Source organism: Pseudorasbora parva, chromosome 25 (assembly GCF_024679245.1).
Source record: "Pseudorasbora parva isolate DD20220531a chromosome 25, ASM2467924v1, whole genome shotgun sequence".
Classification (NCBI taxonomy): Eukaryota; Metazoa; Chordata; class Actinopteri; order Cypriniformes; family Gobionidae; genus Pseudorasbora; species Pseudorasbora parva.
This window is the reverse complement of record NC_090196.1, coordinates 16,070,829-16,098,739: the sequence shown is the minus strand read 5'-3', so window position 1 is coordinate 16,098,739 and position 27,911 is coordinate 16,070,829. Positions and strand designations below refer to the sequence as shown.

Sequence of the window (27,911 nt, the reverse complement as noted above, 5' to 3'; positions counted from 1 at the left end):
TTTTATGCAATAGAAATTTATTGGATAATCATGCATAAGTAAAAAATAAAAATACAAACATCAGAATTGGAGGATTATAATGAAGTTTCAGCAACATTTCAAATTCAATATTTTGTATAGGCTACTCATACTGTGCATTGTATTGCGCCAAAGCAAACAAAGACGGTTTGAAACCATAGCTTACTCACTGAAGACATCGCTCACGTGACATACTTAATGGCTAAATAACATGGACAATATGAAAGATTTTTGAAGTCGAACGCCGAAAAACATGTAAATGAGGGATTAGACTTAATCTTAAAATAATACATCTCACAAAGTAGAAGAATTCTTTTTCTAAGGGCATGGTGTGGATGACGAAATGTAGGCCTACGCCCGACATCTTGAGAGACCAGCTCTCAAAATAAAACCAAAGACTACCTTTGTTCGCCATGACATTTGCAGTCAAACCAGCAGGTGTTAAAATGTATAATATGCGTATTATCTTAATGCAGCGGCATAGAAAAGAGATTAATTAACTGCACTGAATATGAAGTAGATGTACATGCACTGACATTTAAAAGGGAGTATGGCTTTTTCAAGCATACATGTAACAAATGACTTCAAAGCCAAATTGTACATTTAAAGTTAGGAAAAGTGCTATAAATGTAGATATACATTCCCTCATTATACAGGCCCTGGTGGATTCTTATTCCATTTTTGATTTTAATTGAATTTAAGCAACATGCAAAATGAATGCATGCCTGGAACCCCCCCCCCCCCCCCCCAAAAAAAAAAATTGTTCACATTTTCCATATTTTTAAATTCCTTTTAAGCAGCATTGTTGTGGATTTTAGACTAAAATTAGAAGTATAACAACAAAAATATTGTTAGAATATTTAAAATGGAAGAGAAGAGCATAGAAACAAAGGAAACATACGTGTAACAAAATGCATCTAAACAATAAAGGTACCAATGAGGCAGCAGCAAATGTGCATTGTGCTTCTAGAACCTAAATTCACAATAGCTGATACCAGTAACAAATTCCCGGGAGGAACATACCCCCGGACACCCCTAACGAAGAAAAACAAACATTAAATGTCATGGCAGGGTTTGGCAATCATGTCATGAGCATGCAGGAAGATCTATCTTGTGAAATGTTCATTATTGTGTTTTCCACATATGTGCATATTTCCATGCCTTGATTAGACATTGATTTAATTGGATGTGCTTAAAACGACTCAGAATGTGAATGAACAGTACCGAATGTTTAGAAAAAAGGGCAAGCCTTGTAAGCCCGAATTTGATTCATATAAAATTATCATACGATACGTGTTGTAATATAATACGTGTTGATATGATTACCAATAGTATGTATACAAATGATACAGTTTAATAAGTGCAACAGGAAAAAAAAGTGTTGGTGTCTGGTAATATGTCCAGCATAACGCAAGTGTATCAGAATTTTGTCAGACCCGCACCAGCACACAATCATTACTACCTTATTGCAAAGTACTTTAACTTTACTAAATGTAAAATTACTTTAATACTGATTTTGGTCCATATGTACAAAAGGATGAAATATCGGTCAAGCAATTTAAAAGACAATTAAAAAATGCATTCGTTTTTGATTAATCAAAAGGAATACTGTTCTTTGGTCTCTCGAAGCCACAGTTTTTTGAATGAAATACATTGAAAGTTATAAGACACGTTGTGATTGGCTAATGCTTTTCAGGTCTGTTCCCTTATTGGCTGTGGTTCAGTTGTCCTCCTCGTCGTCACTGATGAGTGTGCGGCCATCCAGGGTGGTGTCTCTTTCCCGCAGGAAGGTCTGGCGGATGGCTTCCAGCTCAGTGAGCTCCAGACGGACCTTCTCCAGGTGGAATGTGCGGCGGTTCTGGATCTGCCGCAGTGGGAATGGGTTCATGTCCACAAAGGCCATGCTCATCAACTTCCTGTGAGAAACACAATTAATCATGTTACTGAACAAGTGTGTGTGTGTGTGTGTGTGTGTGTGTGTGTGTGTGTGTGTGTGTGTGTGTGTGTGTGTGTGTGTGTGTGTGTGTGTGTGTGTGTGTATACAGCCACATTATTAGGGTACACCTATTCAACTGCTTGTTAATGCAGGTATCTAATGCACCAAATCACATGGCAGCAACTCAATACATTTGGGCATTTAGACCTGGTCAAGACGACCTGCTGAAAATCAAACTGAGCATCAGAATAGTGAAGAAAGGCTAAAGTGACTTTAAATGTGGCATGGTTGTTGGTGCCAGATAGGCTGGTCTGAGCATTTCAGAAAATGCTGATCTACTGAGATTTTCACAAACAATCATCTCAAGGGTTTACAGAGAAAAAGAGGTCTGAAAAAGAGAACGTTTCTGTGGCAGTGCTGTGGGCGAAAATGCCTTGATCCCAGAGGTCAGAGTAGAACAGCCAGACTGGTTCAAGCTGATAGAAAGGCAACAGTAACTCAAATAACCACTTGTTACACCCGATGTCTGCAGAAGAGCATCTCTGAACGCACAACACGTTCAACCTTGAAGCAGATGAGCTTCACCAGGAAACTGATGCTACAAGTCACACAGCCTTAACAAAAATGGACAACAGAAGACTGGGAAAAAAAACGTGCCTGGTCTGATGAATCTCAATTTCTGCAGTGCAGAATAACATGAAACTGATTCCTCATTCACCAGATCTCCAATAAAGCACTTTTGGGATGTGGTGGAATGTGCAGCCGACAAATCTGCAGCAACTGCGTGATGCTATCATGTCAATATGGACCAAAACCTCTGAGGAAGGTTTTCAGCACCTTGTTAATGATACATATATTAGTAATAAACAACTTACAAATAAAAATAACACTAAGTTAAAAATAAATTACGTTCCTGCAAAAAACTAATCAAACCACAAGATGTCACCATAAACACAAAAATACAACTGTAATGTATCCAAAGCATTTCTACACAATCTTTTTTTTTTTTTTTTTACCTATTGTATATATATATGATCACAGATTCCTAAAATTGTGTTGGTTTCCCTATTTCTGCCAAAACAGCCCTGACCCTTTGAGGCATGGACTCCACTAGACCCACTACTGAAACTAGCTCGTCTGTTTGATCGGACCACACAGGCCAGCTTTCGCTCTACACGTGCATCAATGAGCCTTGGCCGCCCTTGACCCTGTCGCCGGTTCACCACTGTTCCTTCCTTGGACCACTTTTGATAGATATTGAGCACTGCAGACTGGGAACACCCCACAAGAGCTGCAGTTTTGGAGATGCTCTGAACTAGTCGTCTAGCCATCACAATTTGGCCCTTGTTAAACTCGCTCCATTCCTTACGATTGCCCATTTTTCCTGCTTCTAACACATCAACTTTGAAGACAAAATGTTCACTTGCTGCCTAATATATCCCACCCACTAACAGGTGCCGTGATGAAGAGATAATCAGTGTTATTCACTTCAACTAATGTTATGCCTAATCAGTGTATATATATATAATATTAATAATATGAACACAAATTAAATTATTATTAAAACTATTAATAAATGTATAAACAGTCAATATACTTTGTCAGTTTAAAGTAAAACAAAAAATTAAGTCACTATTTTTACAAATACTCAAAATAATAAAAACAAAGTTAGGCAATTATTTTCATAATCTTACGCACCTTGCATCCAAGATGGTACGTGTGAAGTACCGAAGGTACTTGAAAATGGTCATGGGATCCTCAAGCTTTAGAAATTCCTCTTCTTTGCACTTAAAGAGCGCAAGAGCAAATCGGAATATTATCTGCCAAGGTAAAAAGAAAAATCTAAATGTGTCATCAATCATTGGTAGCTACTATCACCCTGAAACAATCAGACTGATTATGGAAATTAATAAGAAGGAGAGTATTAGTATTATTATCTGTATTATTAAGTATCATACATAATGATTTACAATGGTAATTTTTGGTTTGTTATAAATGTTTCATGTCATCTGCTTTTGTGGTTATATATAAACTGAGTAATTATTACCAGGCTTCAAAGGGAAAAAGTAGGTATCTCTAATATATAGCAAAACATATAACATGTGGCATTAATCCACCATACCTTGGGTCCCTCATAGAGAAAAGCATCCCAGATCTTGAAGAGGATGTCACTGACCACACTGTCCACAAACACAACCAGGAACCAGTTGAAGGTGATGAGAGAGAAGTCTACCTTATAATGCTCAAAATGAGCATGGAGCCTAGGTAACTTCTCGCACATGAGGTCCTTAAACACACGCTGATCTACCTACAATCAAAATATAGATTTTTAATAAAAAGAACACAATATATATTTAAATCATTTAAAATATTATATTTTGGACCCTGCTGCAGTCACATGCCTGCAATGGCAAGCCATAACAGAAGCGCGCCAATAATATGGTTTAACTAAAGCCTCTCCATATATGATCATGTGGTTAGTAAACGAAAACTTCTGTAAAACATGACAGTATTCATGTTGCATGTGGTCAAAATGTGGTAAAGTTTGTTCAGCAAGCATGTTAATGTATTGACGATGGAAAGGAACCTAAAAACTCACTAAAAAGTCAGTGACAGATGACAGAATATATAAGAGATATGCTGTTAGCCTGCTGTTTATGAGTCATATCCAGCAAACCAAGACATGCTTAAAGAGACATGCTCTAGTTTTACAACCTTGCCAAGAGTTTTGTGGGGATTTTTCTCGCCTCTGAGTAAGTGAGCAATCTTGAAAAGGTACCTGTGAGCCAAGCAGTGTTTTAGTGTAATAGTCACGTGGCATGAAAACCTCCACAATGGCCACGAGACACCAGAAAGCATCTTCTTGGTCCAAATACAGAAGAGCAATAGCTGCCAGCCTGAAAAAAATAATCAGAAATCTCTATCAGATACAGACATTTAAAATGCCTCGAAACGTGCAGCATTATTATTCAATGTGTTGATGTAATTTCCACTGAAACAGCAAGACAGGTGGGACATATCGAGCAGCTCCACCCCTTTTTTTAAAATAGCCAATAGCCTTTTGTTTATATCACAGCTCGGCCAGAGCTGTTGGACTTGGCATAGTCTCAGTCTCAGACGTCACGCCCACGGACAGTTCGTTGGCTGAACATCTGATGCATATGGCACATATCTCGATCCTCTTTTGGCTGAAGTGGTGGGAGTAAGGGGAAGGGCCACATAGCCCTTCAAACGAAGATTTTTCGGGATCACACTACGAGCAAAGGGGTATGATGAATTTCCCTGCATACACCAAATACCGTGCTTCTAGAATGCATATAGAGATGTCCCCATTGGAGATTGATCACTAATGTGTTGTCTGGATGCCAGTTTCTCCATAGACAACAATTTGAGTGATGTGAACTAATAATTAATAAATTAATAATACATTTAAACGATATATATCTGGCAATCCTTAATAACGCAGTCGATTTTTATAATATGTATCGGCTGTAAACTCTTGTGTCTCCAAGGCAACAACTAACTGGCTGCACCACAGTAGAAAACAAAACCATATCTGTACCGGCCGTCTCAGACCGGCACGGAACGGAACAGTTAACAAACAAGGAGAACAGTTTGGCCCGATGGAAAAGCGGCTTCACCAGTCTTGTATGTTCTGTATAATTCTGTATCGTCTTAGGAAACTTTGGAAACTGTATCGTCTTAGGAAACTTAGGTGTATTTGGGGTCCAAATACACTGCAAAACAAAGTTGGGAGTGAGTAATTTGTTCTATGTTCTCGCGCATGATTTCTGTAAGATATAGCTCATGCACTTCACTGCTGTTCATACTGGTTAAATGTTACAGGACACTAATAAAAGAAATGGGGTATGATGGTGTAGTAGTGGTGTCCCATATCTTAGGGGAATATTTTTACCCTTACGCCTTGCCACTTTGTTTCATGGGGTAAGGGGAAGGGGTAGGCGAAGGGGTATGAAATAGAATTGGGATTGGGCCTTAGACATAAAGAAACACAAACACCCCAGCAATGAAGTTAAGAGCTGATGGAATCGTTTAGATCTGCTACCTGTTGAGGCCTTGGCAGTAGCCGATATCTGGATTCCTCCAAGAGAAAGCCAGTAGCACGTTCCTGAGTTTCTGGATGCCATCTGAGTCAGGAGAGGCATAGTGCTTGTTGTTAGGGAGAGTCCGCAGAAGATCGAGCTCTATCTGCTTGCAGGCTGGGTTGGGTCGATCGTTCGCCATGCACAGAAGGTTTTGGTAATAGTCTTTCGGCTGGCAGTCACGAATCTTCTTCACATGGAAGCTTACGCACCAGACCCACACCTTGGAACGGTGGATATGGGGCACCCCGCTTCGCATCAGCGCCTTAAGCTCTGGAGATCGAACCATCTCTCTGTTCATGATGGTGGCCAGATAGTTGTCCCACTTCACTCTGACTGACGTCTCCTGGTCTGTCAGGGAGAGAGACTTCAGGTCCAGCGCTCTCTTTTTTGCTTCAAGTTTTTCCTCCTCATCCTCTTCCTCCGGGACAGTTTTGAAGCCAAAAATGTCATACTCACTATATAAGAAAGGTAAGATAATCACTGGTTAAATGTAAAATTTGTAACAAGAGGCAAAAATATTTAAAGAAACTAAGGACAAATTCAAAAGTAAGCAGGTGATCAGTCAAAACAAATAGTTCAAACAAGCAACTAGTTGAAATCAAGCATTTGTATAAGGATGGATCCATTCAAGAAGAGCATGAAATGTTTTGAGGACGCAAGAATACATCCTGTTCCTGTAGACAAGTAGCACTGGAAAAACACTAACATGACCAAACATGTTTGAAAATGGGATCTTTAGATCTTTATCTTTAGTGTGGCAACACAAATATGAAAGTAAACAAAAGAATATTCAAATCTCATGGTGACAGTTTGTTTTACTACCTGAAAGTTTAAAGAGGCCATATTCTATACATTTTGTTCCCCATAACTCCTCTTGTAATGTTAGTCAAGGTTTCTTGTACCAAGAAATGTTTTTTTGTTTTGTTTTGTTACATTTTTTGTACCTTACCTTTAAGACTGCAATATGTAAATTACCTCTGCTATGACTGGACTCCTTGCATATAAAATGTTTCAATTCCTTGCCAAGTTACTGAATAATAATTTATATGTTGACATAAATAAGGACGGTCAACTTTTTAATAGCTGTGATGTCATGGCAAATTCAGCAAAAAAAACTTTTTGCAGATGAATTTGCATAAATTAGATGCACTAGGTTTGCATTGTTAACATTGTTTATGTGTATATACAGTATACACTCACCTAAAGGATTATTAGGACCACCTGTTCAATTTCTCATTAATGCAATTATCTAATCAACCAATCACATGGCAGTTGCTTCAATGCATTTAGGGGTGTGGTCCTGGTCAAGACAATCTTCTGAACTCCAAACTGAATTTTGAGTGTGGCATGGTTGTTGGTGCAAGAAGGGCCGGTCTAAGTATTTCACAATATGCTCAGTTACTGGGATTTTCACGCACAACCATTTCTAGGGTTTACAAAGAATGGTGTGAAAAGAGATGCTAGTTGATGCTAGAGGTCAGAGGAGAATGGTCCGACTGATTCAAGCTGATAGAAGAGCAAATTTGACTGAAATAACCACTCGTTACAACCGAGGAAAGCAGCAAAGCATTTGTGAAGCCACAAAACACGCAACCTTGAGGCAGATGCGCTACAACAGCAGAAGACCCCACTGGGTACCACTCATCTCCACTACAAATAGGAAAAAGAGGCTACAAATTGCACACCAAAATTGTACAGTTGAAGACTGGAAAACTGTTGCCTGGTCTGATGAGTCTCGAATTCTGATGAGTCATTCAGATGGTAGAGTCAGAATTTGGTGTAAACAGAAAGAGAACATGGATCCATCACGCCTTGTTACCACTGCGCAGGCTGCTGGTGGTGGTAGTGTAATGGTGTGGGGGATTTTTTCTTGACACACTTTAGGCCCCTTAGTGCTAATTGGGCATCGTTTAAATGCCACGGCCTACCTGAGCATTGTTTCTGACCATGTCCATCCCTTTATGACCACCATGTACCCATCCTCTGATGGCTACTTCCAGCAGGATAATGCACCATTTCACAAAGCTCGAATCATTTCAAATTGGTTTCTTAAACATGACAATGAGTTCACTGAACTAAAATGGCCCCCACAGTCACCAGATCTCAACCCAATAGACCATCTTTGGGATGTGGTGGAACGGGAGCTTCATGCCCTGGATATGCATCCCACAAATCTCCATCAACTGCAAGATGCTATCCTATCAATATGGGCCAACATTTCTAAAGAATGCTTTCAGCACCTTTTCGTGCTGAAAATTAAGACAGTTCTGAAGGCGAAAGGGTGTCAAACACAGAATTAGTATGGTGTTCCTAATAATCCTTTTGGTAAGAGTATAACGTATAAAGGAAAACGTTATTTTTTTAGACATGACTTTTTTAATTATAAGCATGTTTTCTTTTACTGACAGGTTTGTTTTTTGTTTGTTTTTTTTGGGGGGGGGGGGGGGGGGTACCTGACAGCGTTGGGTTTGAGGATAGGGTGCTCCTGCTGGTCTGCGCTCTCCACCTGAAGTGCATCTTCTAGTAAGCGGGAGATGAACTCTCCACTGTGGGTCTGCTCAGAGGAGGAACACACAGGATTCTTCACTTCCTGTAGTAGAACCAAGTACTTACTCTCCACCTGACACAGCTTGGCCTCCAAACTGGTGCACTGTAGAACACACAACAAAGGAAGAAAGAAAGCGCAGATAACATAAATGATTCCTCAGCAAACTAAATCATGCACAGACAACCTGGCAAAGGATAATGGAATGCTAGGGGAAAGGAAAGGGAAATGCTAACATTGCACATAAGAAAGAATCTGCAAACAAAACATCCAGGATGGTTTGTGTGCATTGAGTAGATGAAGTCACAGACCTTTGTCTCTAGCGCTTTCTCTCTGGATTCAGCATTTCTTCGTAAGACGGTCAACTCAAGAATTTCTTTGTTCAAGAAGTTATTTTGGGATTTGTAGCCCTGAAGACTGTCCTGGAAAAGAGATCGAATTACACTTTTACAAGTATGTACTGTTAATGTGCTGAATAAGCAACTAAAAGTATTGAAGGACTGAATTTGAACATTATTTAACATTTATATAGTAGATTCAAAATGGAGAAAACACCTAACAGTTGTTACCCAACACCCAACAATTCCAACACCTACCATGTTAATATACAATTAGTTAACCATGTCATTAAACACGTAACTTTCATGAAACTATCCTGCACTATACAGACAACTAATACCAAAAAGGTCTGGGACTTAAAACATACAAGACTTGACTTGAACTCTACATTAAGGACTTCTGAACATGCCTAAATCTTGCATGTAACTTTTGCCATTGTCAGATATTTCCCCTCAAGCTTTTAATAACCTCACAAACACATTCATACATTTATTCAGATCTACAGACTGGGAAGTACAAATAACAGTGTTCTTGTACTACCTTCAGGGTGTCTAACTCTTGTTGTTCCCTAGTTGCACTAGGTGAGTTGCATTCAGCTGACTGGGTTCCTCCTTCGTCACTCTGCTGGGAAAGTTTCATGATGACTTCGTCCTTGGCCTGAATGGTCTCCATGAGCATGCCCAGTTGTTCATTAATCTCCCCGATTTTGATCTTCAAACTTTTCAACTCCTGTTGAAGACTATCCTTCTCCAAGGCTAGCCTCTCCATATGACCACAGAGATCCTTGATCTGGGTGTCCCGCTCTGTCAGGGCTTTGTTCACCTCGGTCTCATCTTGGTTCAGATTGTGTGACCCCATGTTCCCTGGTGGCATTGTGGAACGCCAATCACATTGGGAGCTACGTAGTGTTTGTTGGAGAAGACGAACCAACTCCTGGTAGAAGGAAATACTGTGTGAATAAGCCACTGATATCGTTCAACAGAGCAGGGTGACCCATCAATTACTTGAATAAACTACTCAAACACACACCAACTGATCTAATCAAGCTAAATGTAGTCAATGATCAGTCTTTTAAGTCCTGAGGTCAAAGTTTACTGTAATCCATTAGAACAGGGAGAGCCTAACCTGCTGCTGGAAGGCAACCACCTTACAGAATTTAATCAACCTGAAGCAGAAAATAACAGACAGGTGTGTTGAAGCAAATTTTTATCTCAAGTCTGCAGGAAGGTAGCCCTTTGAGAGCAGGGTTGGCTACCCCTGCATTTGAGCCAGTTACAAAAATGCAGACCTCCAAATGAGTCATTGGGCTTTTGTCTTTAGATTGACTAAATTATTCATTCATGGTTTCTTACTTTGTCTGGGACAAAAAATATCAAGGCAATTAAGAACACTTGCTTTACTAGGACTCTTAACTTGGGTCAAAACAAGATAGGGGCTTGTCCGTTGTAAGTCAAAAGTTGTATATGTTACATCCTGACCCTAGAACGGTCTGGTATTGTATTAGGTATTACTAATTAGATCAACATTTTGGAGAAAGGCAATGAAAAATTCTGCTTCAACACACCTGCCTGTTATGTTCTGCTTCAGGTTGATTAAATTCTGTAAGGTGGTCATTTATCTTCATGGACAGGTGAATTACCACCAAAACAGTTCACTACAAATATTCGATTTGCCCTGAAAAAGTTCAACCAAAAATTTTAATTCTGGCATTATTACTCACCCTCATGTCATTCCAAACCCATTCATCTTCGGAACACAAATGAAGAACGGTTTAATGAAATCTGAGAGCTTTCTGTCCCTCCATTGACAGCTATACAACAATATTGAAGCATCAAAAAGCTCATGAAGATATCGTAAAACAATCCACATGAATTGAGCGGTTTAGTCAAAATTTTCGGAAGAGACTTGATTATTTTATAAGTTGAATTAAAGCTTTTTTCACATTTAAAAATTCATCAACACACAGCAGTTGTGGTAAACAGAGGCTCAAGCATGTTTGGTTGACATGCAAGAACCAGTAGCATGTTTGAGCTTCAGCAAAAACCAACAAGTTCAATTTGTGTGTTACGCAGCACATTTGAGCTTCCACAAGAACCAATGAGGTTCATTCTTGTGTTACGCAGCACATTTGAGCTTCCACAAGAACCAATGAGGTTCATTCTTGTGTTACGCAGCACATTTGAGCTTCCACAAGAACCAATGAGGTTCATTCTTGTGTTACGCAGCACATTTGAGCTTCCACAAGAACCAATGAGGTTCATTCTAGTGTTACGCAGCACATTTGAGCTTCCACAAGAACCAATGAGGTTCATTCTTGTGTTACGCAGCACATTTGAGCTTCCGCAAGAACCAATGAGGTTCATTCTTCTGTTACGCAGCATGTTTGAGCGTCCGCAAGAACCAATGAGGTTCATTCTCGTGTTACGCAGCACATTTGAGCTTCCGCAAGAACCAATGAGGTTCGTTCTTGTGTTACGCAGCACATTTGAGCTTCCGCAAGAACCAATGAGGTTCGTTCTTGTGTTACGCAGCACATTTGAGCTTCCCGCAAGAACCAATGAGGTTCGTTCTCGTGTTACGCAGCACATTTGAGCTTCCGCAAGAACCAATGAGGTTCGTTCTTGTGTTACGCAGCACGTTTGAGCATCCACAAGAACCAATGAGGTTCATTCTCGTGTTACGCAGCACATTTGAGCGTCCGCAAGAACCAATGAGGTTCATTCTTGTGTTAAGCAGCACGTTTGAGCATCCACAAGAACCAATGAGGTTCATTCTCGTGTTACGCAGCACATTTGAGCTTCCACAAGAACCAATGAGGTTCATTCTCGTGTTACGCTGCACATTTGAGCTTCCACAAGAACCAATGAGGTTCATTCTAGTGTTACGCAGCACATTTGAGCTTCCGCAAGAACCAATGAGGTTCATTCTTGTGTTACGCAGCACATTTGAGCTTCCGCAAGAACCAATGAGGTTCATTCTAGCGTTACGCAGCACATTTGAGCGTCCGCAAGAACCAATGAGGTTCATTCTTGTGTTAAGCAGCACGTTTGAGCATCCACAAGAACCAATGAGGTTCATTCTCGTGTTACGCAGCACATTTGAGCTTCCGCAAGAACCAATGAGGTTCATTCTCGTGTTACGCAGCACATTTGAGCTTCCGCAAGAACCAATGAGGTTCATTCTTGTGTTAAGCAGCACGTTTGAGTGTCCACAAGAACCAATGAGGTTCATTCTCGTGTTACGCAGCACATTTGAGCTTCCACAAGAACCAATGAGGTTCATTCTCGTGTTAAGCAGCACGTTTGAGCGTCCGCAAGAACCAATGAGGTTCATTCTTGTGTTACGCAGCACATTTGAGCTTCCACAAGAACCAATGAGGTTCATTCTCGTGTTAAGCAGCACGTTTGAGCGTCCGCAAGAACCAATGAGGTTCATTCTTGTGTTACGCAGCACATTTGAGCTTCCACAAGAACCAATGAGGTTCATTCTTGTGTTAAGCAGAACGTTTGAGCGTCCGCAAGAACCAATGGGGTTCATTCTCGTGTTACGCAGCACATTTGAGCTTCCACAAGAACCAATGAGGTTCATTCTCGTGTTACGCAGCACGTTTGAGCTTCCACAAGAACCAATGAGGTTCATTCTTGTGTTACGCAGCACATTTGAGCTTCCACAAGAACCAATGAGGTTCATTCTCGTGTTAAGCAGCACATTTGAGCGTCCGCAAGAACCAATGAGGTTCATTCTCGTGTTACGCAGCACATTTGAGCGTCCGCAAGAACCAATGAGGTTCATTCTCGTGTTACGCAGCACATTTGAGCTTCCACAAGAACCAATGAGGTTCATTCTCGTGTTAAGCAGCACATTTGAGCTTCCGCAAGAACCAATGAGGTTCATTCTCGTGTTACGCAGCACATTTGAGCTTCCACAAGAACCAATGAGGTTCATTCTTGTGTTACGCAGCACATTTGAGCGTCCGCAAGACCCAATGAGGTTCATTCTCGTGTTACGCAGCACATTTGAGCTTCCACAAGAACCAATGAGGTTCATTCTCGTGTTACGCTGCACATTTGAGCTTCCGCAAGAACCAATGAGGTTCATTCTCGTGTTAAGCAGCACATTTGAGCTTCCACAAGAACCAATGAGGTTCATTCTCGTGTTACGCAGCACGTTTGAGCTTCCACAAGAACCAATGAGGTTCATTCTTGTGTTACGCAGCACATTTGAGCTTCCGCAAGAACCAATGAGGTTCATTCTCGTGTTACGCAGCACGTTTGAGCGTCCGCAAGAACCAATGAGGTTCATTCTCGTGTTAAGCAGCACATTTGAGCGTCCGCAAGAACCAATGAGGTTCATTCTCGTGTTACGCAGCACATTTGAGCTTCCACAAGAACCAATGAGGTTCATTCTCGTGTTAAGCAGCACGTTTGAGCGTCCGCAAGAACCAATGAGGTTCATTCTAGTGTTATGCAGCATGTTTGAGCGTCCGCAAGAACCAATGAGGTTCATCTCTTCAATTTTTTTTACAAAACTGCAATTTATATGGATTAATTTTACAATCTCTTTTTTAACATGAAGCATGAAAGTGGTAGTTAAAAAATCTCTCAGATTTCCTCATTTGTGTTTCGAACATGAACAAAGGTCTTACAGGTTTGGAACAATATGGAGGGTAAGTAAATTATGACAATTTTCATTTTTAATAGTTTTTAAACTATCCCTTTAAATAGTTTCAAGAGTCTGCACATGGTGAAATGATACAACCTTAGATATGAAATTGAATTGAAATACAGGTACATTTGCTAGTTTCACTTTTTTTTTCCACCATTTTAATATAATGTTGTCAATAATGTTGTCATAATGAATAACCACATATTGTTGAATAAATATGTTAAACAGAATCAAAATTGAGAGTTGTTAATGTGTTAAAAGCACATCTATAGGCCGAAGGGGAACTCTGAAGGGAAAAAAAATACCAACAGTACCCATTTTGTGGTTCTCAAGGGCCTTGTTTTAGATCCGCTAACACCTTTATAGAAAAGCACACAGAATAGCAAGCATTTACTGCACCAAAGCTTTCTGGTGGATATTAGAAAATGCTTTGAATTACAAATAGTCAAGAATATGTAGAATCATCATCAGATACTGTGTCAACATTGACTTGCACAAGGGAAATTCCCACGTATGAGGAACTACAACTTGGGAAAAAAATTAGCCAGAAATAAATAATAATAAATAATTGTAGATACACATTTTTACAGGTTGCCATTCTAAAAGTTAATACTATGTTATCACACTTTGGAAAAATTGAGATTTAGAATGGGATTGCAAACTAGCATGTCATTCTAACGCTTCCCGCCAAAGACATACAATAAGAAAATATGGTTTATGATTTTTAAGGATAAAGGTTAAGAGTGTTCTGATCGCCTGTAAAAAAAAAAAAACACTATGACTACTAGGTTTATTGATATCGTACCTTCTGACTGGCGAGTTCCTCTCTGAGGTTGTTCTCTTGCTCCTGCAACCGGTTGATCTCTTCCTGCTGGCTCTGAATGTGGAGCTGCAGTTCGGAGGTCTTGGTCCCATTACACTCAACCGGCGAGCTCTCTGCGCTGCGGTTGGCTTTGCCAGAGCCCATGTGAAAGGGCCGTTTAATTCTCGAGGGGTTACGGAAATCAAACGTGAACGCTGAGCCAATGGAGTCTGTGGACAGTTGTGAGTGAAAAGACAAGGCGTTGAGCATTCAGTTGAATAGTTTGTGTTTCATTAAGTTAAATCTCTGAATTATGATCTTACATCGGTGAAAGTGAGATGGGCTCTCCCTGCGCTGGCTGTCTGATGGGTGTTTGTGATCCGGTGTGTCCTTGGTTGGAGGATCCACCATCTCCCAGTCCTCACTGTTGGCTGTGTAAAACACACTGCGTCTGTTCTCTCCTCCTCGGCCGGGCCGCAGGTGAGACATGCTATTTCTGATAGACGGTACAAGGAATGAAACACATTGCAAGTAAGATAAAATTCATGTCATCTGCAAAAGTAATACTTCAACCACAGTATATCATAATGCTAGTGCTGCTTTCAAACGTTCACTTGAGTTACATAGCAAAGGTTAATTCCAAAACTTTAGATAAAGAAATACGTGCTACATTTGTCTTGCTGTCAACATGTTCTGAGATCATGGTTTTTAAAGCTAACCTCACATGGTCTTCTTTTATTTGCATAAGGGGTCAAAGTATTCTATTCCCAGCCTCTTAAAATCCAACACAGAGCTAGTGAAGCATTTCCAGCTAGTTTAGTTTGTTTATCTGTGCTGAAATACAGATCCATTCCTTTGGCTGGCTTCAGTATTACGTCATTCAAACAGATGAATCCAAAGTCTTCTGGAAAGTTTGAGGAAGAGTTCACACATGGCAACAGTCGGCAAAGTAGTTAAATATGAACCATTTCAAACCAATACACATATTTACATGTAACTCGCCAGTTGATAATTATAAAATTAATAAATGAAGACTATTAAAAGTGGAAAATAAATGAACCATACTGACCAAGCAGTACAGTATGTTAGTTATCAGACTACAGTGGCATCTGCCAATATTATAATTATATATTATTTATCAGATTCATGATGATTAGGCTGATATCAGATAATTCTATGAATTATATATATTAATAATATGAAAATATAAAGCAGCATTCTCTTTTCTTATTAAAAAGTACTTCGGCTGCAACTAGCAAATGATTATGATAGTCAGTATGTTGATTATTTGATTAATCATATGCATTTTTAACATCTATCCTTATGTCCTCCTGCAAATGATATGCAAATTGAGGGCTATTAAAAAAAAGGAATGGCTGAATGCTATATACTGAGTGCAAAAAAGATATTAAATGTTGTTTTGATTCAAATTGCATATAGATTTTCACATAATGGGACTACAGGAATGGGACAGTTTTTATCACAAAATTACTAAACTATGATATAGAAAAATGTGAACATTTATTTTTATATTATCCACATAATAAAGTTGTTTTTCTCATTTAAAAAAATACTTGCTCTACATGTAGGACTTCAAATAAATACGCTTCATTTTGAACCTTAATTTGACATCCAATGCTAGAGCGAGTCTTCCAGACTCCTACCTGAGCCCAGATCCCCAGTGTCGGAGGGAGTTGAGAGCTGCGGTAGGTTGTGCCACAGGGCTACGTGCCGACTGGAGCCCGACCAGCCCATCATTGTCCATCTCCAAAGCAAAGTCACTCCGAACGCTTTCCATGCTCTCGTTGGGCTTCTCGTTGAGCATTGCTTCTAAAAAAATAACACAGTCCCGATTTGAGTCATCAATGTTAATTTGGGTATAACAAACGTCACAGTCTGGCGCTTTTCTTAGTGTCATTCATCAATCCAAGATGTGTCCTTGTTACCACACATTAGACAATGTGCATAACAGAGAAATGCGTAGTGCGTCATTCTACAAAATTACTTTAGTGTCCCATATTAACTTAATTATTTTAATCATACTCATATTCATTTTTCAAGTCACATCATCAGAATGTATCATTTCTCATTTTTTTAAATAAAATCTAATCATTTGTTGTATGCACATTGCACAAATATGCAGATTTTGATCAATAAAATACAATAAATCTTAAAAAATTTCAGTACTTTATTGGATTTACATAATGCACTTTAAAAAAATTAAGAGTTATGCAACCATTAAATGTCCCTTCTCTCCGGTTAATCTACAGTTGCATAAATTTGTCAAACTTACATCACATTTTTAGGAAAAAAAACTGCAAAACTGTCTTTTAATAATAATTTGGGTTTGTGGACAAAAATACAAAACAATGTTTAACAGCTATATATTTAAAAAAAAAAGTAATATATTTTTCGCACTTTTGTCCACAATCCTAAATTATCAACCCTGTTGCCGTGAGTTTATACAGTAAATAATTTATTATTGTACAGGAGATGTTTACAGAAATATCAAAAAATAATTATCTTTTTAATAAGCATATTGTAGTCCCAAGGTTAGTAATATCTAAATAAACTCTAAAATTGTTTTTGTTAGTTATATTCCAACATGTATTTATGCATATAGTAATGTATTGCCAAAATATGCATTTAAGAAAATATTTGTGAAATGTAAATAAATACTACATAATAAATGACAGAACTTTTGTAAAATTGGTACTTTGTGAAAACCGTAACACTAAATATTTTCATATAATGAAAATAAAGTCATGAAGTATTAAAAACCACTACATAATATAGTCTTTGACTCTGGTGCAATATTAATGTTGTATCTAACTAATATATACATTTTAAAGCACATTTACAGGTCTAAATATAGCTTTACTCCCATTAACTGTTTAAGTTACTGTGATACCAAAATTATAATGAGCTCTACAGACCCTGACAAAAGTCTTGTCGCTTATCTATTTTCTAGAAATACCTGATATTAACCTGACTTTTAATTAATTAATTGGTGTTAGAAATAGCTCATATGAAAAGCTAAAACCCTCCCAAATGATGTTTAATGCACTGAAATAAATAATGTTCACAGAAAAAATATTTATCATTTAATCAAGACGGAAAGGTCCAATTTTGGCAAGACAAAAGTTTTGTCGCCTATACAGAAATTGAACAAATTTACTGCAAATACAAAAATATGTCAGCAAATTAAGTTGTGGTGCTGTGAGATCCAAATTTAATATATTGTATGACTTCCATGAGCTTGAAGGACTGCATCCATGCGGTTTGGCAAGGATTCATACAATGTATTGATGAAGTCATCAGGAATAGCTAAGAAAGCAGTCTTGCATGCCTCCCAGAGTTCATCAATATTCTTTGGTTTCGTCTTCCATGCGTCCTCTTTCATCCTACCCCACATATGCTCAATGATGTTCATGTCTGGTGACTGGGCTGGCCAATCCTGGAGCATCTTGATCTTCTTCGCCTTGAGGAACTTCGATGTGGAGATGGAAGTATGCGATGGAGCACCGTCCTGCTGCAGAATTTGGCCTCTTTTATGGTTGGAAATATAAGAGGTAGCTAAGATTTCTTGGTATTTTAGACTATTGATGTTGCCTTCCACCCTGCAGATCTCGCACACCCCCATACTAGATGTAACCCCAGACCATGATTTTTCCGCCACCAAACTTCACTGTTTTCTGGGTGAATCTCTGATCCATTCGGGAACCAGTAGGTCTCCTGCAATATTTGCGGCGACTGTGGTGTAATTCAACAGAAGATTCATCTGAAAAATCCACCTTCTGCCACTTTTCCTGTGTCCATCCTTTTAGCAGGCTGTGGGCCTTGGCAAATGCCACACGGTTTTTCAATTGTCTTTTGTTTAGTGCTGGCTTCTGGGCACTGATTCGACCATGGAGGCCATTTCAAGACAGAATCCGACAAACTGTTCTGGTTGACACAGGGACTTCAGGTGACCAGGTCTCGTGGAGCTCTGCTGCAGTGGAAAATGGGCTGGCCTTGGATTTTCGAGCCAACAAACGGTCCTCTCGAGCAGTTGTCTTGCGGGGTCTTCCTGACCTGGGCTTGTCAAAAACGTCTCCAGTCTCTTCAAATCTTTTTTTTATCCTCTGTACTTGACGCTGAGACACATTGAAGGTGTCTGCCACATCAGCAGTGGATCTGGTCTTCAGCCTCTTGATAATCAAAACTTTAGTCTCTGGGTGAATCTTAGGCATGTTTGCAGAGGTCTAGTTGCAGTAGATGTGAAGGTCTAGCGTACTGGGGTTCTTTTTATACACACTTGAGACCTAATTGATCCATTATTAGTCAAAGGTGAAGCTCATATGACAAGGCCACAACACTTATGTCTTTGCAAAAATTGACTCAATGGGCTTTACCAAGCTGTGAATATTAGAATATTTTTTGAAAGTTTAGTTTTTCACTGAAACATTATCACAAAAGCTGGTGGGATTAAAATGAGCCATTTCTTGTAAAAAAAAATCTTGATTAGAAATATATTTCTGCGGCACTTTAGGTCAATTTGTACACAAGCGACAAGACTTTTGTCAGGGACTATACTTCACCATCATTTCACTGAAACATTCCTAAATGTTGTTTGCATGTGAAATCATGCTGCATATGCAAACAAATGACATTTCAAAGGTCAGTATTAACTATGCTGATCAATTGAATGAAATGACTATTTAAATAACCTAATGCAGAGAGAAATTCACAGGTGTATTTTTTTCTGTTCAATAAATATGAATTGCTAATCATTTCCAAACTGACAGTAATAAGGAGGAAGTACATTCGCTATTTGTTTCAGTTCTGCCTTTTCGACTTCAAAAATAATGTTAAATACTACAGCTAGTCTCAGAGCAAAAACCACAAAACTGCCTGGGGGTGTTAAGAACCATTTATAGTCCCGTATTTAAAGGAAAAATAAAAAAAACATCAACCACTTATTTCTTTACTAAGAGCTCTTTGTTGGTTGCCTTTATTCTGTCTGCTTTATTCATTTATTTATTTTAATTTTGATGAAAATTAATTTCTATGTATATATTTAATTTGTGTACACAAAACATCTCAGCATAAGACTTTAGATTAAAAAAATGTGTTGCGATTAATCGCATCTAACATAAAAATGTGACATGGGCTACACTTGACCCCTGAAGGTGTGCTGTGGTATCTGGCACCAAGATGTTAGCAGCAGCTCTTTTAAGTCCTGTAAGTTGCGAGGTGTTTCCTCCATGGATTGGACTTGTTTGTTCAGCACACCCTACAGATGCTCGATTGGATTGAGATCTGGGGAATTTGGAGGCCAAGTCAACACCTCAAACTCTTTGTTGTGCTCCTCAAACTATTCCTGAACCATTTTTGCCACAGCCACCAGAGAATATCATTTCCATGAAAGGGTGTACATGGTCTGTAACAAGGTAGGTGGTAGCTTAAGCAGTGTGGTACATGTCAAAGTGGCAAACGGTGGATCTGCGTCATATTCTCGGGCATGCGTCGAGTTCACGTCACATTGTATCATTATTGTACAGCCACTGTAGTGAGATGGACTTTGTATCGATGTGTTCAGTGCCTTTTTGGGTCTTGTGAGTGGGAATGTACTGAATGCCAATGGAGGCCTTTCTGAAGCCTTTTTCAGCCATCAGCTTTCAACAAAAATATCTTAATTTGTGTTCGGAAGATGAACAAAGGTCTTACGGCTGTCCAACGACATGAGGGTGAGTAATTAATGAAATCATTTTCATTTTTGGGTGAACTAACACTTTAACTTTAATATTAGTAATGTACCAACAGACTAGGGCTGTGCAATATATCGAAATTATCGAAATATCCCAAATGTACATATCGCATTATGCATACCGCAACGACATGCAATATCTGAATGATTTTAATAGGCTACTCCAACATTGTAAAAAGTGTACGTTTTAGGTCGACGCATATAGCAGAGATTCGACAGGGCACACGACTGTTACGTATGTGACTTGCTTGATGTTAAAAAGAGTTATTAAACACAATAATTTGCAAGAAACAATAACAGTCTCGCGCTGTCTGACACACACACACACACACACACACACACCGAAACGTGAACAATTTGTGACATAAAAGTGAACTAAAATACTGCTGGTCATTTTCAGAAGTTGTAGCAATTCTTTTCCCAGAAAAAAGGTGAAACACAAATGGTTTCATTCTCAGTTTTTGAATTAATATAATTTAAAAAGATTTTTCACACTAATTGCAATATCGTATCGCATATCGCATTATTTAACAATATATTGCATATCACACTTTTCTTCAATATCACACAGCCCTACAACGGACAGAGTTATAGTTCATAGTATTACTTGAGAAAGATGAGAAAAATGGACATGTGCATTTGAAATTGCATTGAATCCTGAAATGTGTGTGTGTTCACTGCTCCTAATGTGTGAGCACTAACTTGGATGGGTTAAATGCAGAGGACAATTTTCGGTTTTGGGATATTATATTTGGCCTTCACTTCACTTAACCATCCCATGTATGTACTCACAATAACTTTCTACTTGTGTATTTGCATGCATGCTTTATGGAATATCTGTAAAACCGTGTCACAGACTGAGGAATCATGTGCCTTTATGACCTCACATGATTAGTAGCAAACAAGCTACAGGTTGACATGAAAAATTCTATGAATAGATAACGATCAAAACTGATTTGTATCTTTCTTTCATTGTGTATTCGTCACGGCCTGCTCACTTCTCCATATATCTCACCTGCATCTTTGGCCACCAGGCCCGTATGTGGATGAAAGGGGGTGGGGGAGCACCAGCTGTCTCTGTGGCCAGACATGTTGCAGAACTCCCATCGTTTCTGCTGTAACTGCTGCAGCCAGTAATGCATCACCTGCCTGTTGGGAGCCTGCACATAGAAAGAGAAATAAAGCAGTGTGAAACCAAGGCTCTATTTTTGCTTGTTGTTTTGTGGTATAACAGTAGACACTGGGAGGAACAGGGTCAGGTGTGAATGTGACTGTCCCCTTTGAGAATAATCATGCTTGTTTCATTCTCAGTTCCAGTTTACAGTTCGGTGAAGTTGCTCTTTAACTGTGAGAATAGATTACATTTAAAAACAGAAAAAAAACACTAATAAATGTTCAACGACAAACGAGTGTCCACAATAAAGAAAATCATTTTTAAAAAAAACAAGTTCTTAGAAATCAGTTGGTTTCATCTGGTTTTGAACATCTTTAATACTATTTTCAAAAAAAAGTTGATTTAATTCCTTTAAAAATGTCATAAGGTGTAACATTTTCCTTAAATCTTGAATACATGCGAGTGTACACATCTTAATATTTCCAAAAATGTTTTTTAATGTATTTTTTCAGCATGAAAATTAAAAGAAATATTTATTCATAAATACTATTACGTTTTCGGAGAGTAGTACCACATGACTTTTCTTGATTAAGCTCGCCTTTTCAAAATCATCTGAAATTTTAATAAACTGTGACCGTGAGGGTCTGCAGAAGAGTTTCTAGTATAGAATTGCATCTTTTAGTTATTTATTTTTTGCATGTTGGTTGCACCACATGACATAAGCAGTTTCGTTCTAAAATAATAGAACTCAGGCATAACTCATATGGCATAAATAATAGTCTCATTAAAAGCAGGAATTCCCAAAAAGAAATGATAATATCATAATTATTATCATATTATTATAATATCAGGATAGTTGTATTACCACATACTGTATTTATTTACATAATAAAATACATTTGAATAAGAGACTAAAACATACTCATAGTCTTGTAGGCCTACATTATTAGGCCTACAAGCCTATTAATCGATCCCACATTAATTAGTTAAGTTAAGCAAACATGATTTGCTCATGTAATTTCAACATCATGGAATGAAGTTATTTTAAGTGACCCAAATAAGTAGTCTAAAAGTGAATTTTACATGGCTCCCTGACATGATTCACACATTCAGTTTCATATGTTCATTTATCCGATTAATTTACATACATTTTATTGTCAAACAACTGAATTATAAGACTGTACTACTAGTTAAACTTTTAGCTAGCAATAGGACACATTTCTTAAAGGAACTGTATGTAAGAAATGTATTTCAATGAATCATAATAAGGCCCTGATTAACTAGACATTAAGAAATCATGTTAATTTCAAATACTTATATCACTGACGACAGTAGTCCGGCCAGGATATTGTCATTTAGAAGTTGTTGTTGCAGCCCTCAACTGATGTTGATGTTGACATGTTGTGTTTTGGCCTGAAGCTCCGCCCTCCACCTATCGACCAATCATGAAGTCAGTAGTGTTTCGGCATCCGGGTTGCCAGATCTGTTCTAGTTACTACAGCTGCAGCTACAAACGCTCCTGCTGGATCCTACAGCCTATCTGGCAACCTCGAGTCAGGGGGAGGGGGAGAGGGGATACACCACTCTACAGTCATTTGATAGTGATTGCAGTACCAGTTTTGGCCACAATCTTACATACACTTCCTTTAAATGCTAAGCATTAAAAGCTCCTTCAGCAAAGCTGTAATAAAATTAGCTGCATCAGACCACCGCCTAAGCAAATGCTCACTTCTCCACAATTGTAACTCAATTAAATTTTTTACTAATAATTCCCACATAATTGAACATTATAACACAATCTTGCTAAAAAAAAAACACTTAAAGGGGGGGTGAAACACTCAGTTTCAGTCAGTGTCATGTCAATCTTGAGTACCTATAGAGTAGCATTGCATCCTGCATATCTCCGAAAAGTCTTTATTTTTTTAATAATTATATAAGAAAGATGCGCTGTTCCGAGTCTTTCCGAAAAAAGCCGAGCGGGTGGGGGCGTGTCGTGTGAGCGGAGCTAAATAATGACGTGTGCAGCAGCGCGCTGTGTGTTGAGTCGAGTCCGTCATCCCTAACAGCGGGAAAAAAACTTTATTCAAAATAAAAATATGGCTTTTAATCAGATACAGCCATACATCTATGATCCGGAATCAGACCCAGAGGCTGCAGTTGAACAGGAGCAGCAGCAAAAACGACTAGAGCAGGACGTCTGTATGTGGTAAGTTACAAGTTATACACTAACTATATAATATGCTTAGCGGCTTGTGTTATTTACATATTTATACTTGAATTATATCGTCGTATTTTTGTCTTTGAAGGTGTACATGTGGGAAGTGCAGTTGTGCACGTGTGTTTGTGTGTTTACGCGTGGTTTGTGTAGACAGTAACTTAAGCGGACTAAAAAAAACACAGACATTTGAAGCAGTCTCACTCACCCTTCTAACGTTGGGACTGCTCCATCATTCAGCATTAGGCGATTGGGAAAATCCGGCGTCGAGCTGGGCCTTGTTTATGAAACAGTCGGCACCGAAATGCAGCGAACAGATATAAACATTCGCGCAACTCAGTTGCTGATCCGGAAAAGCAAATTACATCCACTGTTGCCTTAACGCGGGGTTTTGGAGAATCTGTGCAGGACTGTCTTGGTCTGGCAACCAAAAACACACTTTTTTGGTGACATTATGTGCTATGTGTAATTGTCACCTGTCCAGCATCCTACAAACCAGCGCTTTGATGGGCGTAGGCTGTTGCTTTCGCTCTCTCTCTCTCTCTCTCTCTCACGCGCTTCCAGTAGAATTGTCCGTAAGGCCCATACAAGGAAATTCCGCCCCCATTAGCGTCAATGGGGACGCATGATCTCAAAAAACTTGCCGAAACTTATGACTAACCGGAAGTAGTATTTTTGACAAAGAAATACTCCCATCAAACGTCCACCTTAACTTTTGAAACTTTGTCTATGTTTAGTATGGGATTCCAAGTCTTTAACAGTGTAAAAAGATCAGTATGCATGAAACAGCATTTCACCCCCCCTTTAATTTCAACATTTAATCTCTTTCGATTCAGCCATAAGTAAAGCACGCTGGTAACTAACAAGTACCACCCAGTTTCAGATAATGCAACACAAATCATTCATGTAATCCCAACACAAAGTGATTAAAGGGTTAGTTCACCCAAAAATTTAATTTATGTCATTAATGAGTCATGACTCACCCATATGTCGATCCTCACCCGTAAGACCTCCGTTCATCTTCGGAGCACAGTTTAAGATATTTTATATTTTAGTCCCAGAGCATATGCAGTCTATGCATACTTTACTGTCCATGTCCAGAAAGAGTCAAAACTGCTGAAATCATGTGAATCATTGATCGATTCATTGATCCATGGCCGTTTGAATCTTTTTTTGAGGAACACGGAAGAGAAGACAATGCTGAATAAAGTCGTAGTTTTTGTTATTTTTGGACCAAAATGTATTTTCGATGCTTCAAGAGATTCTAATTAACTAACATATGTCCCATATGGACTACTTTGGTGATGTTTTTATTCCCTTTCTGAACATGGACAGTAAAGTGTGTATAGACTGCATATGCTCTGGGACTAAAATATAAAATATCTTAAACTGTGTTCTGAAGATGAACAGAGGTCTTACGGGTGTGGAACAACATTAGAGTGAGTCATTTATGACATAAATTTAATTTTTGGGTGAACTAACCCTTTAAGTAAACTTACATTTTACATATATTTAAATAGTTTGAACACAATCAAATTAAGTTAGAACAAAATGTATAGCAATTGTGTTGCAGCAAAAATATATTTTTTTCAGTGTACATTTTTAATATAGTTCTGAATAAATTAATCAACAGAACAAAAATATTAGCATAATGTCATTGATTTGAATGGTAAGACTTTTGTTTTTGTATTCCGACTCTCAAAAATGATATTTAGATTTTTCGGCCAATAAATCGGTTATCGACTTTCAATACACTATCAGTGCAACCCTTACATTTTACAAAGTTTTGCTTGTGGAAACCCATAATGTATTTAGTCAAATAATCCTTCAGTCAATATAGGCATGCTGGGACCCGTGCCAGCTTAGATCTGTTTGAAGACATTTCCTTCAACCTAGATCCTGATAACAAAAAGCTACACCGCAGCGTCATGAGGGCCCCAAAGTGTTATGTCCAATTCAATTTTTAGAGCTTGAAGTTGAGAAAGCAGAATCCTGTTGCATTACTGAACAGATTCAGATCTGAAAAACTGCGCTCCATGTCCAGCGAGAAGACCGAACTGTTGCAGAGCTTGCAAAGACAGCACAATTACAACAACAATCTTGTGTTATAGTCCTACATTCTCCAGTCATGAGGAAAGAACACTGATGAGTCCAGCATGTTATATTGTATCCTGACAACAGCTGAATGACTGTGTGCTTTGTGCAAAGAAATATTCCCATCTGCACATGTATCCTTAAATATGAATGCATAGGATATATAGGCTACACTATATATATATATATATATATATATATATATATATATATATATATATATATATATATATATATATATATATATATATAGGTAAAATTATGCATGCATGACGCACCAAAATCATGTGTGATATGCAATCTTTTCCATTTAATATGTTATAAAAGGGAAAATATAAAACTTTGCACACTTTTGGTTTACTGTCGGTAACTTTTAAGAGCAAAATAAGGATGTAGTAACCACTTGTTGTTGCAATAAGAACTTTCTCAATCACTTTACACAGTAAAAGTGCATTAAGAAAAATTGTCTTTCATAATGAAGCCAATAAATTCAGTGCTATTAATCTTAATATGGATAACTGTTGTTTCTTATTAGCATAGCCAGATAAGAAGTAAATAGCCTACCTTTAATAGGAACTCCTTCCCCTCGGTGTGGATCTCAAAAAGCCCCTCTTCCACCTCCATATCATAGCTGAAACAAGCATCTGCGATCTCAATGTGTCCCAGTGGAAGGGCGTCTTGAGGAGTCTTAAAGTAATACAAATAACATTTCCTGGGGTCGTACACAAACCAGCGAGTTTTGAAGCCTCTCAGGGGCCCTTTCCCTGTCAGTTTATTCAGGTAGCCGCATAATTTGGGGTTCTGCTCCTTCGCGCCATCGCAGTCGGCCACATCTAAAGACTTGGTCGCCAGGATCCGCGAATTCCTGCTGGGACTGGTAGCGCTGTCATCCTCTTCATGCATCTTTCTCCGGGCTTTCGTCTCTATCAGCACCAGCAGATACAAGTTTCCATCCGCATGACGTCACATGACTTCCATTCTCGTGCTGCTGTCGCAGAGGATGATGGGACGGGTAGTTTTGCTGCACAAGCTTTTGCTTCACTATTGGGAAATATTGTGTAAACGCTAATGTGAGTAATAATAATAATAATTTTGGTTGTTGGTTCATAAGCGTAAAAAACTGAATAAAATGATATCTTAAAATACAATACACAATTAATATAGCATAATAATAATAATAATAATAATAATAATAATACAAAAATAATGTAAAAACTGTAATAATATAACTAATATAATATAAAATAATATATTATATAATAATATATAATAATATATAATATAATATAATATAAAATAATATAATATATTATAATATAATATAATATAATTAATATAATATAATATAATATAATATAATATAATATAATATAATATAATATAATATAATATAATATAATAGTTTTCTGTCAGCCCAAGCTTTAACTTTATGAGAGTTAAATTACTGGATAAAAAACACTTATTTTATTTATTATTACTAATATCATTTACATTATCATCTACATTTATTTAACATATTTGGACATTGTTTAACAAAACAATTTTAAAATTATACAAAAATATAATAATAATAATAATAATAATAAATCAAATTAATAATATTTTAATAAAGCCTGGGATGCCATCTAAATATACATCAGGACATAGTATGCATTTTTTAAATGACCCTAAAATATATTATTATCCTAAAATAGGCCTGCATATTTATATATGGCATAGGCCTACATATAGCCATATATACACATACTGTATATATTAATACTATAAATTAATACTATTGGTTTAATAAATCTGGGAATTATTAAACCCTTTTACCTGCAGAAACGTTTTTATTTTATTTTAAAATGTATTTTATTTTACTTTTTTGATTTGTTTTATTATTATTATTATTATTATTATTATATTATTTATTATTATTAATTATTATTATTTTTATTATTATTATTATTATTATTTTTTATTTTTTTTTATTTTTTTGCCATTGTCTCTCAGGGTGACTGTTAGGTGGCGCAAAAGAGTAATATTTCATCATATAGTCTTAATTGAACTAGTGCTGCAGTGTCAGCTGTTTTACCTGATATGCTTGTTTTACGAATGCTGATTATATAAACCCATTTGTGCTTAAAAAAATAAATAATTCGGAATGGTTTCATGCATATTGTCGTGTTAATAGTGTCCAATGTAAACATGTTCTGCATTTATTTTCCCCAGGCTTTTCTTCTTTTTCTTCTTCTTGAAAAACAGGCTATTTGAATGTGTGGCAACTGTTGCCGGTGGGCAGATATGTTGTATGCATAGCACCCCTTCAAAGTCAAATTTGAATAGGAG

At 37.8% G+C, this 27,911-nt stretch overlaps 1 protein-coding gene across 1 annotated transcript; it reads right to left on the bottom strand.

The window, feature by feature from the left end:
* tbc1d2b (TBC1 domain family, member 2B) lies at positions 1 to 26,544 on the bottom strand. The gene is made up of 13 exons (XM_067436970.1): positions 26,148 to 26,544; positions 21,176 to 21,320; positions 16,076 to 16,241; positions 14,735 to 14,907; positions 14,415 to 14,641; positions 9,485 to 9,877; positions 8,917 to 9,027; positions 8,514 to 8,710; positions 6,021 to 6,515; positions 4,734 to 4,851; positions 4,077 to 4,262; positions 3,653 to 3,774; positions 1 to 1,934 (listed from the first exon to the last, which is right to left on the bottom strand). The coding sequence occupies exons 1-13, from the start codon at positions 26,484 to 26,486 to the stop codon at positions 1,739 to 1,741; spliced, it is 2,868 nt and encodes a 955-aa protein (XP_067293071.1). The 5' UTR covers positions 26,487 to 26,544; the 3' UTR covers positions 1 to 1,738.
* Positions 26,545 to 27,911: the final 1,367 nt, after the last annotated feature.